This window comes from Haemaphysalis longicornis, unplaced genomic scaffold (genome assembly GCF_048455015.1).
Source record: "Haemaphysalis longicornis isolate Haplotype H1 unplaced genomic scaffold, Haemaphysalis longicornis Haplotype H1 scaffold_9, whole genome shotgun sequence".
NCBI classification, from domain to species: Eukaryota; Metazoa; Arthropoda; class Arachnida; order Ixodida; family Ixodidae; genus Haemaphysalis; species Haemaphysalis longicornis.
In genome coordinates this window covers 29,389,472-29,401,745 of record NW_027526460.1, presented here as the reverse complement: position 1 = coordinate 29,401,745, position 12,274 = coordinate 29,389,472, and the positions used below count along the sequence as shown (strand labels likewise).

The 12,274-nt window shown below is 49.5% G+C and overlaps 1 protein-coding gene across 1 annotated transcript in view; it reads right to left on the bottom strand.

Moving 5' to 3' along the window:
• Positions 1-3,376: 3,376 nt before the first annotated feature.
• The window catches only part of LOC144151542 (SEC14-like protein 2), a 49,667-nt gene continuing 40,769 nt past the window's right edge, over positions 3,377-12,274 (bottom strand). The window contains exon 11 of the mRNA XM_077682641.1: positions 3,377-3,906. Within this exon, the coding sequence (XP_077538767.1) occupies positions 3,812-3,906 (95 nt within the window). The 3' untranslated portion in view covers positions 3,377-3,811. The remainder of the gene's footprint in view (positions 3,907-12,274) is intronic.

Sequence of the window (12,274 nt, the reverse complement as noted above, 5' to 3'; positions counted from 1 at the left end):
TCGTGTCGTACAAACCTACTTCAGAATTCGTTTGTCTCCAGTGCGCATGCAAGCTGGAACCGCCTTCTTCTGTCCGTAGCTGAAATGGGCAATGGATTGCTTTTTCTGCAGCCATAACCGACCTGTTTTCGTAACAAGCTGTTATTCGTAATGTTTAGTGCTCTTGGTACTTAGAAAAAACAGCGCCAAAATAGGATAGGATAGGATAGGATAGGATAGGATAGGATAGGATAGGATATCATGCATCAGCTAGCCCGTCTCACTTCACTTGTTGAGCTATTGTTCTTCTTTCGCTGTTTTTGTCTGTATTATTGTGTATTCACACTCGCCTCTGTAACGCCCTCAGGCCCTGAGGGCAACGCAAATGAATAAATAAATGAAAAACCTCACTTCCTCACACTGGCAAGCTTTTTTTTTCACGTTCAATTTCGGTCAGATGCTTTGTCTTTGCGGGAAAGTGTATTTAAATGACTTATTAACATTGAAGTGAGTATAACCGTCTGTCTTTGCCACCGCCGTTATTATTGTGTACGAGAGGCAGCGTCAAAAGTGGGGTGGTATTTGAAGCATCAGGAAGTCGACGAGCCTGGCTGTCAGCTTACTGTTGATTCTTCCTGGGGGGGAAAATCCGACTGCCACCTGCTCGTGGTCCCCCCTGCCAGCTGGCTGGGCAAAGGCGGTTTCGGCTGCCTAGCTTTGGTCGGTTGCTAACGGCAGCGGCGGGTGAGAGCCAGGACTCACCCGGGGATGCAAAACCCCAAGGGAGTGGCAGCGACTCCCTGGAACTGTATGGGCCAGTTCCTTGCACCAGAGCCGATGCTGGACGCGGAGGCAGGCACGGACAGTCTGGGTGGCTACCGAGGTTGGCTCTGGGATTCTGGCATAAAAGCGGTGAAAAAGGATCCCTTATTAAGGGTCCGCCGCAGTCACCCCACGCGGGCACGACTGCTCGCTGCCGACACGAAGGTTCCTGGACAACAGGATCCAGGGCCTTCGATAGGTGCTCATGATGGCCAATGTCTCTGGCCTTTAGTAGCGACCAGTCTAGGAGGCGCGCACTTGCTAGGACCGAGGAAAGAGGGATTGGCTCACTTCTTAGGGAAGCTTCTCGTCCTCAGTATCGGGAGTAGGGCTGGTCGTACTCTATAAGGATTACTCCTTCCACCTGATGACTGCTGCCCGTATGGGGAGGGTTCCCTGGTGGGTGAGTGGTTGGCATAGGAGCACATTAGAGGTCCACCGAAACCCTATAAGTTACATAGGCTTTCCTATGGAGATAGGTGATTGAGGTGCACATAGGGATCGACGGATGCATACAGGGTACAGTTACCCCGTCTGTTGGACAGTTAGCTTTACCAGTATCCGAAACCGTCGAGACGAGGGGGATTAGTACCTATGTAGGCTGGGCAGGTGTCTCTTGAGTACTCGGGGGACCTGGTGGGTGTTAGCCGGGGGCTGGTTGTGAAAGGGGTCCAGAGATTAGGTGTCGTCACTCCGACGCAGGTTCTCCCTGTTCTTCGATGTCGGGGCTCAGATGGTTGGAACCTATAGTGGGGTCCGCTGAATTCCAATGGGAACCGTCTGACGCCCATCCTGAGTTTTCAGGCCTATTTTAGGAGTCAGACATCTAAGGATTAGAACAAAAACTTCGCTGTCCCCATTCCCACCCACGTTCCCATAACCCATTCCTTATTACCACCATCCGCATCCCTCATCCCAACCTTTCCTGCTACCGTCCCAGGGGAGATCAGGGGAGTGAGTCTCCCCGGGCCCGCTCTCCTGGCTGTGGTGTCGCTGTGTAGCATTTTTCCCTTTTATTTTCCACTTCGGTGGGTATTTCCTTCTCTTCAAAACTCTAGTTGACCTCGGTCCAGTTTGTTTATTTTTAATTGGCGTCACCCGTGATGCGTATGTGGTACGGGTTGGGCTTTTATTTTATATTATAGCCCTTTAGCTTTATGTTGATTCTTCCTGCACCTTTTTCTTGATGTTAGCAGCTCACTGCTTGATAAACGTGTGGGCGGCGATTGGTCTTTCAAGGTTGTGACCCGCTTATCTATCTCGTGAAACATAGAACGGAAAGGGGCGAAAGGGGGAGGGCGGAATTCTGCTTATTGATGTAAAAAACGGCAAAGTACCATTTGCCATTGAAGACAAGCTAAAAGAGCTAAAAAACATTTTATCCTTCCGTTAAAACAAAACGTCGTTTAGCCTCTACTGTCCCCTTAGCAATATTGGTGTTTGAATTCGGTCTTTGGGGACGTTTCTCGGCTCACACTACTTAGTTGTTGCCACGTTATATGGATGTTAGCACCCTTGTAAGTATCCATGAGCAAATATTTTAAAAATATTCATGAAAGTGCTTCCTTCCAAGAATCGCATTGAAGGAAAGTTCCTTCTCACGTAATCTTTTGATAGCCTAACATTCCTGCTTATGACGACCTCATCTTTTCGGCGATATAACTAAATATCTAGCACAGGCCTAACAGGTTGTTTTTTAAGATATTGTCGAGTTGCCTTTGATTTGAAGCTAGATTCTCACACCGCACCGCCTGTAGGGGAAAAAAGGCGGCATGAGAGTTTACGCGTGGAATACGCAGGAAGGGTTACCAAAAAGCCATCGCCGTTTTTTCCTTTTTACGAGCATGTTGTTGCAGTTTCGTGGCAACTCAAACAGTTCGGAACCTGTTATGAGTGTTGTCGCTACTTCTTGGGCAGACGTGCCGTAAATGAAAGATATGATTCGAATGGTAGATGCAAAAATAGCCTTAGCCTCATTGTGTTTTTAAGCCTTATCTCCTTCCCGACAAGGCCACAGGGCAGGTAAAACAGTCTTATCTCTTGTGTCTTGATGAACTCAGGCATTAACAAAACAATAGTGCGAAAGGAAAGAGTTACGAGACCTCGTTCGCGGGGCCTCGTTCACTTAGCGTTGGTCTTTTACAGGCCTCACGCTTGTATGTGTCTTCCACGGCTGCTACTAACATTTTTGTACGCATGCCTACCTCTAAAACAGTATAATGCGATCCCTTGCACACGGCGGTGTTACTCAGGATTGCAAATAGTCTACTCGGCTGAAAACGCAATTTTTGAACATAATATAAACGTGTGTGTTGGATTTTTGATAATGTCCGAGGGTGTAAATGCTATATCAAAGGTTTTCGTGCCAGCTTTGCCTTTTTTATCAGATCAGTAGATTTAATGACTGCAATGATAATGTGATTGCCTCATAAGAAAGAGAAGCAAATCTACAGTGACCGTTCTTACCGGGTATCTTCAATGGAATACGAACGAACAAAATCGTCATTGTCTATATGTTTGGCACTTTCTCTTGAATGTTACAAAACAAGTAGCAAAAAGTTTCAGAATATCGACATCATGTTCTTGCCGTTTATTTGCCAGTTTTTTACAGTTTTTTTACAGTTATTGCGCGGAAACCCTTCGCATGTTTTTTAACAAGCGAGTTCACCTCTCGGCTTATACAAATTCGACGTCGTTTACGTGGGATGTTTGCTTACCGTGCGTTTTCCTATGACCCAGAAGGAAATGCACGGGCTCTGGAACTTTCAGTGGAGTGCCGTATTCATATTTGACTTGAGCAGCATCATCTCCTGCTAGGATTTGGCCCCGGGCACTAGCACATAGAATGTCAGATGCTTAAGATGGTGGCATGCAAGCCCGAGGCTGGAAGTCCTGCGCAGTAACAAGCCGAACAGCAACAGCGGCAACAAAAATGCAACAACAGAAGCAAGCGTGTCGCCGTAGTGGCCCTCGGTCGAATTCTGTAGCTGTCACCAACTGTCCTCAGCGATCAGCTGGCCGGTGGCGGTGGCTGTTCGACGTGCGCCTCATACGCCACCTCCTTGCTGGTGACCCAGCTGTACGAGTTATCAAACTGCAGAACATCTGAAAACCGAGAGAAAAAAACATATGCTGTGGTTAAACGCGGTGAACAAAAGTTTGTCGAGCGATAGCTCGGTTTTCGAGCAAAGAACACGCAGTGAACGCGCACACAATTAATTTCACTTCAATGTAAAACGCTAACGCTATTCTGCTCAGCCGGTGGTGTAGGTGCGATCGTGCAGAGAGTTCGGATGCCGTCAACGACTCCTTGTATTATTTTCTGATTATACGTGTCCTTTCCCCCTATCCCTCTCTCCGCACCCGTCCCCTTGGAACGCACGAGCGATTAGACGCTTTCACTTCGCAACCGCACGAGGCCTGGCTGGACCTTTGTTGAGCTTGAAGGTCAGACTGACGCTACAAGTAACGAGCCGCCTTCTGGGTTTGTACCGGGAGTAATAGAGCTTTCGCTCTAAAAACGAGCAACACTCATTAGAAAAGTACACACAAGCTTACTGGTCGTCTTCCCATCTAGAAACGATGTTTCTACTGGCTATGGCTACGACATAACGCACTGCGCACGTTGCGCTTCCGCTCTTTGTTGGCTAGAGATGACGTTCCTTACTTCGCGAGAGGTCGGGAAAAATGAATAATTTTTTCGATGCATTTATAATATCCGTGTAACTTTACTAATTGACAGCATTCTCATTTCCTAATTTGGTTTTTACAGTAGCCACAGAAAACCGCAACACCGGTGTCTGGTCCGCTTACTCCGGATTGATACACTTCAACGCTGCGCTGACCGGCTCGGCCCTCAACGACCAGCTTATGCTGATCGCCAGTTCTCGAGCTACGACGCAAGACTCTGGCGCCTTGGACAAGGGCGCCACCACCTCAGGAAACAAACAAACCTTTGCTCTACAGCAATAAAAGTTATTCGTCTCTGGCTTGATGCGCAAAGAAAGGGTCTCAGTTCGCTTAACGATCCGCAGCAGCCCACACGTATTGGAAACAGTGTTAGTGGGGAAAACATGCGTACGGAAGCAACCTAGCTAAAGACTCAGGAAAATCTTGGCAACGACCACTACATCGTCGCTATTGGGGTCGAATATGGGGTAGCCAAAGGAAAGTCCGGTAAAAAACTATAGCTCATCGACCGGGATGCATTCCGCGCGCTTAGAGGTGAAGAAGGAGGCCCACTAAGTGCGGAGGGCGGTACTTCAGAGGTCGACATACCAACATTGAGAGCTGGGCAGAACAACTTCGCGCAGACGATAAATGGGCCACTAGGGTTGTATCAGCAGAAGCAGAGCTCCAACAGGCCGACGCTATGTTGCTAGTACATATAAGGGAAGCTAAACACAGCTTGCGCACACCACTCCATAGTAAAAACTTTACCCAAACCTTTGGCGACGACTAGCAGCCCTCAACCGCAATATAGAAGCGTACACACAACAACTAACCCGTCAAAGTTGGCATAGCACATGCGATCGCATGGACTACGAAATAGGTCTTCCCAAAACCTGGAACATTCTGCGCTGTCTCATTGACCCCGAAAATATTGTTCTTACTTTCGGCGCTTCATTAAGAACTTCGCCGATGTTGCCCGACCACTAACGGGCCTACTGAAACAGAACGTTCCCTTTTCCCTCGTTCCCTCGTAACCCCCCCCCCCCCCCCCCCCTGCCATCCAAAACGACCGTCCCGGTCGAGGTCACAATTAATGAACCCGTGCGGTGAAGATGAAATGAGTATAAACAGTGAAGTCCTTGCCGCCACTGCACAGGCTGATCGGTCCATGAAGATGGGCCCCAGAACACCAGAACAGCGATGCCGCCGACGCCACGAAGGAATTAACCTCAAGCTCTTGGAATCGCGCCGGAGAACTGGACAGGGGAATGTCGTCGGCTTCTGGTCTGGTCGCGGCTAGTCAGGTCGGCTGGTCTCATCGGATCACGGACAGGGGACACCGGGCTGGGGAATGCGCAGGCCAATGGCTCACCGGGGCTGGGGCGGACCGGCGCGATCCTTGATCCTTGAGGTGGTCGCTTCAGAAACCGAGACGGGCGTAGCTGGAGGTCTACGAAGGGGATCAGAACCGCAACCTCCACCAAAGATGTCACGTGACAACGCGGAGACGGGCAGTCAGGAAGGAGGTGTATTTACAAAGGACGACGTAGCCACCAGGCGAAAGACGGGTTGATGGCGCAAAGCCAACGGGAGCTCGGTCTTCGTCTACCTCCTCTTCATTCCACTGGACATCGCCCAGCGTCTTTCCACTGGAGCACATACCCCGATAGGGAGAGATTGGCCTCATGGATATGCGGTTATGCCCCGTGTACGTTTCTCGGGAATCTGTCCGAAGTCTGTGACAATATGTACAGACACAACCTCAGCATACTTCACAAATTTCAGGGAACAAACACGGAATTGCTCAAAACCATTCATGACAGATACATTGGCGGCTGCACCCGCGAGGCACTTCCTCCCTACGTGGGTAATGACAATGCTCTCCTTGACCATCCCATCACTGTAAGGGAAGTTAGGAGAGCTATCTTGGTACTGCGCACTCACTCTGCTCCTGAACTGGACGGTATTACAAATAAAATGTTGAGACACCTAGATAACGAGTCCGTTAAAGCCCTCACACGACACATGAATGTATGCTGGGAGACTGCGCGACTACAAGCTCAATGGAAAACGGCCAAGGTCGTCATTACGCCTAAACCACGCAAAAAACTGCAGATCGGAAACCTTAGACCTAATCCCTTACTTCATGCGTAGGGAAACTATTAGAACACTTTGTCCTAAATCGAATACATGGAAGAAAATGGTCTCTTTCCCCACTTTATGATCGGGTTCCGCCCAAAACTGTCAACACGGGACATCATGCTCCGTCTCAAACAAGACGTTATCGACGGGGAACTCTGTTCCACTCTAGATACCAGAGCCGTATTAAGATTCGATTTAACTAAGGCATTTTAGAACATAAATCACTGGGCAACCCTCCACAACCCGGGCCTACTTGGCCTTGGTAAACGCGTATACAACTACGTTAGCAACTTTCTCTTTGGACGCACAGCTACTCTGGCCGTAGGGGGACTCCACTCACATGTGACTGAGCTTGGGAGCAGGGGGACTCCCCAGTGTTCAGTCCTGTCCCCACTTCTCTTTAACGTAACCATGATGGGGCTTCCCGAATACTAGAACGGATCGATGGCCTCCAATACAGCCTATACGGACGATGCCACGCTTTGGGCCAGCGGAGGCAGTGACGGGCACATTCAGGAAATCTTACAACAGGGCATTGAGGCTGTCGAGCTGTACGTAGGTCCCCGTGGCCTCAGATGCCCTCGCAAAAATCAGAATTGTTGCTCTGCAGGACTACTACTTGGCGAAGACGCACAGACCCAAACTCTCAGATGTGAAGATCTTCGCGAATGAAACGCAACCCATCCCCAAATTGTCCAGTATGCGGGTTCTCGGTATCCGAATACAGGTCATTGTACGTACCTCAGAGACCATCCCCACAGTAGAAAAAAGCGTCCATCAGACTACCCGGCTCGTATTGCGAATCGCTAACCGACATCACGATATGAAGGAGCGCAATCTCGTGCAATTTAAGCCTTCGTTCTCCGTGGGATGACGTACGTCACCCCTTTCCTACTCCACAAAAAGGACGAAGAACCTGAAATTGACGCCCTCATTAGAGGGGCCTACAAGCAGGCCCTACGCATCCCGATCACTCCTCCGACCGAACGTTTCGAGGCACTGGGCTTCACAGCGCCCTCAGTGAACTAATAGAGGCTCAAAGGCTAGATCAATGGGGCCGGCTCAGCTACAGCCAGACGGGTCGGCATATTCTCGGCTCCCTGAGGATCAACTACCCTCGAACCGGCACGCACAAGGTACTCTTGGCTGCCGAAGTGCGAGAACAAATTCACATTCCACCGATCCCTAAAAACATGCACCCGTTCACAATCTGCAATGCAGACAGGCAAAGGCGAAAGCCCTGCAAAAACGATTCGAAAATTTGGAGGACGTGGTATACGTGGACGCGGCCGATTACCCGGCTCACGATGCCATGACCCTGGTGGTAGTAAATCGGTAGGGTAAATCCATAAGCTCCGGGTCCGTCCGCACGAGCGAACCGGAGGCAGACAAAAAGGCGGCCATTGTCTTCGAAATGATGGTCTCCACAAAAATCAAATACGTAGTGAGCGACTAAGACTGCTATTATAAATTACGCAAGGCGGCGCATCTCCCCATAGGCGTCCGCAATTCTCAGGATTGGACTTAATATTCAGTGGTCCGGTAAGATATATCTAATACGGGCACCTGCACTCTCCGGCTTGGGCGGGAACGGATACGCGCACACCGCAGCTCGAGGAATTTCAATGCGAGCTGGTGATGACCACAGCGCTCATTCCTTCGCTGATACGCACCCTCACCTCTTTTCCTCTCCCAACTTCCCCTTGTGTGACGCGCCGGTCACGCTCTATGACTTGCTCTGCGAATGTCCGCGCGATCCTTTCCCACCTCTACCCTCCCCCACCCTCTGGGAACAGGCTCTGGGGTGCTCGGACCGCGACCTCCAAGAACTGGTCACCGGTCGTGCCCTCAACGTCGCGGCGGCCCTATGGGCCACCGCCACTCCCCCACCCTAAAACCAGAGTTCCAATAAAGTGGATTCTCTCTCTCTCTCTCGGGCAGGGATCGGCTAGTGTTTTTTAGAGACATCACTCATCACTACAGGCTAGAGAGGGCCTGCTTCCCCCTAGCTCATCCTACCCCCAGTAAATTTCAACCCGTGGCTTGACGAACTCCAACCCCAACCTGGTAGCGTACAGTCACTGCCACCCTGGGCAGTATTCTGAAAAGTGCCACCGGTGTAAGGACAGGGCAGACCTAGCACACATGCTGTGGGCCTGTCCGCAGGCGGCAACGTTAGCTCGCAAAATCGCTAGTGTAGAGCAATGGGAGGCAGTATTGCTCACCTCCGACCCAGCAGATCAAGTGTGCGCCATTCAGCTAGCCGAAGACACTGCCAGAGTTCAAGGGCTCTTGGCCGATGTCTAGGGTAACTGGTTGTCACGCAATAAAGTTATTTCTCTCTCTCTCCCCCTCCTCTCACTTCGCGGGACTCACTGAAGAGTCACCTTGGCACTGATTTATAATATCACCCGTGGAGGGTGAACACGTAGTGCGTCGGTTCATTAAGATATTGCAGTCACGTAAACAGGCCCGCCTCACTTCTTAAGGCACTTTCCAGTTCCCCCATAACACCCGCCTCCACCGAAGTCAGGGCGTTAAGTCATGATACACGAAGGTTCCTGGCAACTGCCCGCATGTCCGACCTTGACACAAAGACCATTTATCTCGAAAGCGGAGCCCGTCGTCTCCTGGCTGAGGAAAGTATCGAGTGATACCGTGCAATCACGCATGGCACTTAGGGAACACTTGGGCTACTGCCCTTTCGTCTCCGTACCGCTGCAAGGTATACCGATTCGAGCGATGAGGCCAGAGTAAGCGAACCATGAAAGCAAGCACGGCAATTTTGGAATCGCCTAGCGCGTGGCGACTGGAGGAATGAACACAAGCCTCTTATGCATTTATATGTGTACGCCACCCGCCATCATTGCGAAAGAATACAATCTACATTTGAGTGATCCGCGTTTGGGGGATTTATATTTTCCGGCTAAAAACAAAAATCAACACCCTTCAACGCTACCCCTTCTGAGTTTTTCTTCTTTTGCATTCCTTGCTTAAAAATAAGTCCCCAGGGAACGTCGCGTTTTAGCATCTAGCTGTTTACGCCATGAAGATCAGAGCTCTTTTTTTTTAACTGCAAGACGGGTTTTTTTTCCCGCAACACGGCTATCAAAACTGCATCATTTTTAGACTATCACCCTTCGCGGGACTTGCACGCAGTAGTTTGTAGGATGCCCTTTAAGTACACGTGCTAGCCTTCCACAAAGATCCTACCATAAATGTTGTTTTCACTGCTTAAAAAAAGTGTGCGTTGAAGGGACTAAAGAGCCGTGTGGGGAAAGTAGCAAGCTTAGAAATTATTTTACAACGCTGAAGCGTAACTCAAAGAGATACGCACAAGAGAGCCGCAATAGATGCCCCAAGCTTTCGCACATATATCGTATTGCTGCGGACGACATATTCTTGCGAAGCGAGTCTGCAGAACATCTGCGAGAAATGCTTGAAGAACTAAAATCAGAAAGCATGACCGTTGGGCTGAAATAATGTGAATAAAGCTGAAGTAATGATGAATAAGCATGCCGAAAGCGCTCTGTTTAGTACGTGTAACGAAACGTCAGAACAAGTAGAAGATTAGAACTACTTCGGACAGGTTGTCTATTCTGACCTCAACCACGAGAAAGAAATCCGGCACAGAATAGGTATGGGCTGGAAAAAAGTAAGCCACCTCTGTCACTGAAAAGAAGGATATACAACCAATGCATACTGCCGGTGATGATGTACGGAGCTGAAACATGGCGCCATACTAAACAACTTGAAAGAAAACTTGGGTCCGCTCAACGGGCCATGGAACGAATAATGATAGGAGTAACATAAAGGGAAAGGAAACGGGCTTCCTGGATCAGAGAACAAACTTGAATAGGAGGAGCAAAACGAACCCGAAGGCCGAGGCGTTATCCAGGCGTAAAGCCCGAATCGCTACTCGGCACTGGGGGAGGGGATTTCTTGGGACGAAAGGGAAGGCAGGAGAAAACGGGGGGATAGTAGCGTCGACGTGTACACACTTTGGTCCTTTTTTGGGCACTATAGTCGTTCTTCTAAGCTTGGAACTTGTTCAGAAAACGTAGAAGGGCTTTTGTTGCTTTCTGCGAAGTCGATGGTACGGATCGATGCCCGAAGATGGTCTCTACTGTGAACGGTTGATTGTCCAATCGGCTAGCACGCGTGTTTCCCGTGAATAATGGGACCCCACATGCGTCCCAGTGGGATCTACTGGCATTCCGATGAGAAAGGGGTATGCTTTCGTGAAGGCCATTCCCAAACACAGACTGCAAAGTAATGTTGACTGTGATCGAGGCAGCCCTCACAGAAGACGGCGCTGAAATAGAGGGTCCTATTTGGGGAGGCGCGGATGCACAAAGTCCGGCGTATTCCATTGCTTAATGGAGGTCTTACGCACGAACTGACGAAGCACCCTAACGGCATCAGTAGAGGATATCATACTTCAAATAAAGAAAAAGAAATGGACTTGGGCTGGCCACGTAGTTAGGTGAAATGACAACCGCTTGACCACCAGGGTGACAGAGTGGTACCGGAAGATGGGTTTAGAAAGAAGGGAAGGCCAATAACTCGATCGAGGACGAAATAAGGAAATTCGGATGGATAGAATGGACTCGAGCAGCGTAGGACAGAAGCGGTTGGAGGTCGATGGCAGAGGCCTTTGTCCTGCAGTGAACCTAGTAGGCTACTGTTGTTGATGATGATGGTGATGGCGGCGACGACGACGGCGATGATGATGATGATACTGTTGCAATTTCCATTCACGGCGATGATGATGATGATACTGTTGCAATTTCCATTCAAAGTACACGGGCTCTAATTCACAATGACGCGTTTGAGGCTATAGCCTCGACTGCGTAATTGTCGTGAACCTGGCTCGGAACTAATCAGTATCAACCAGGTCGCTTATGGTTTGCCCTTCATGCCGAAATGATCTCTGAGGAGCTGAGAGTTTCGGTTGCATGAAGAGAATCCTTTTCAAAATCATCCGCAAAATAACTGCGCTGACGGGTGGCACGTCTTCAGGCAGCGGCACGTATGTACTCCGTAATTTCGATTAAAAATTGTAAATGCAGCAAAATCGATTTTCAAAATTAATTGCGAGATATTTTTTTAAGCTGACAAAGCCCTCTTGCGAACTGCATTGCTTGACTCTCTTGTCGTTTTGCTAGCAGCCGCGCCCAAGACGCAATGCTTACTCATTCTATCGGCAATTTTGTTCACCTCGCCAACGGAATTAGCAATGGTAACAGCGCAGGTAAAAAACAAAATGGTGCGCGGGGTGTTGTGTAGCGGGAGACTAGCAGAGAGCACAAACAAAGCAAGCATTAGCTTCAAGGTCTATGTCCCGTACAGAGGGTGCCGTCTTGCTTGTATCAGGGAACAAGCGCGCCTTGCCCTAGAATCCAACGTGAAATGCTCACAATTTTATCAGGTAAAGTTCTATGCTTCAAGCTGCGGTGCGGCTACAGTAACGCCGTTTAAAGCAGTGTTAGGGCAACATGACAAATGGTCTACGACACCGTGTATTTCACAAAAATGGGTTTGATCCCTCTTTCACAGGAATCGGCAAAACGCGAAAGTGAAAGGGGCCTTCACAGGAGCAGTTGAATGTTAAAGGAATTTCCTTCTTGTGCGAAGGGTTCGCGAGCCTGACCCCGCC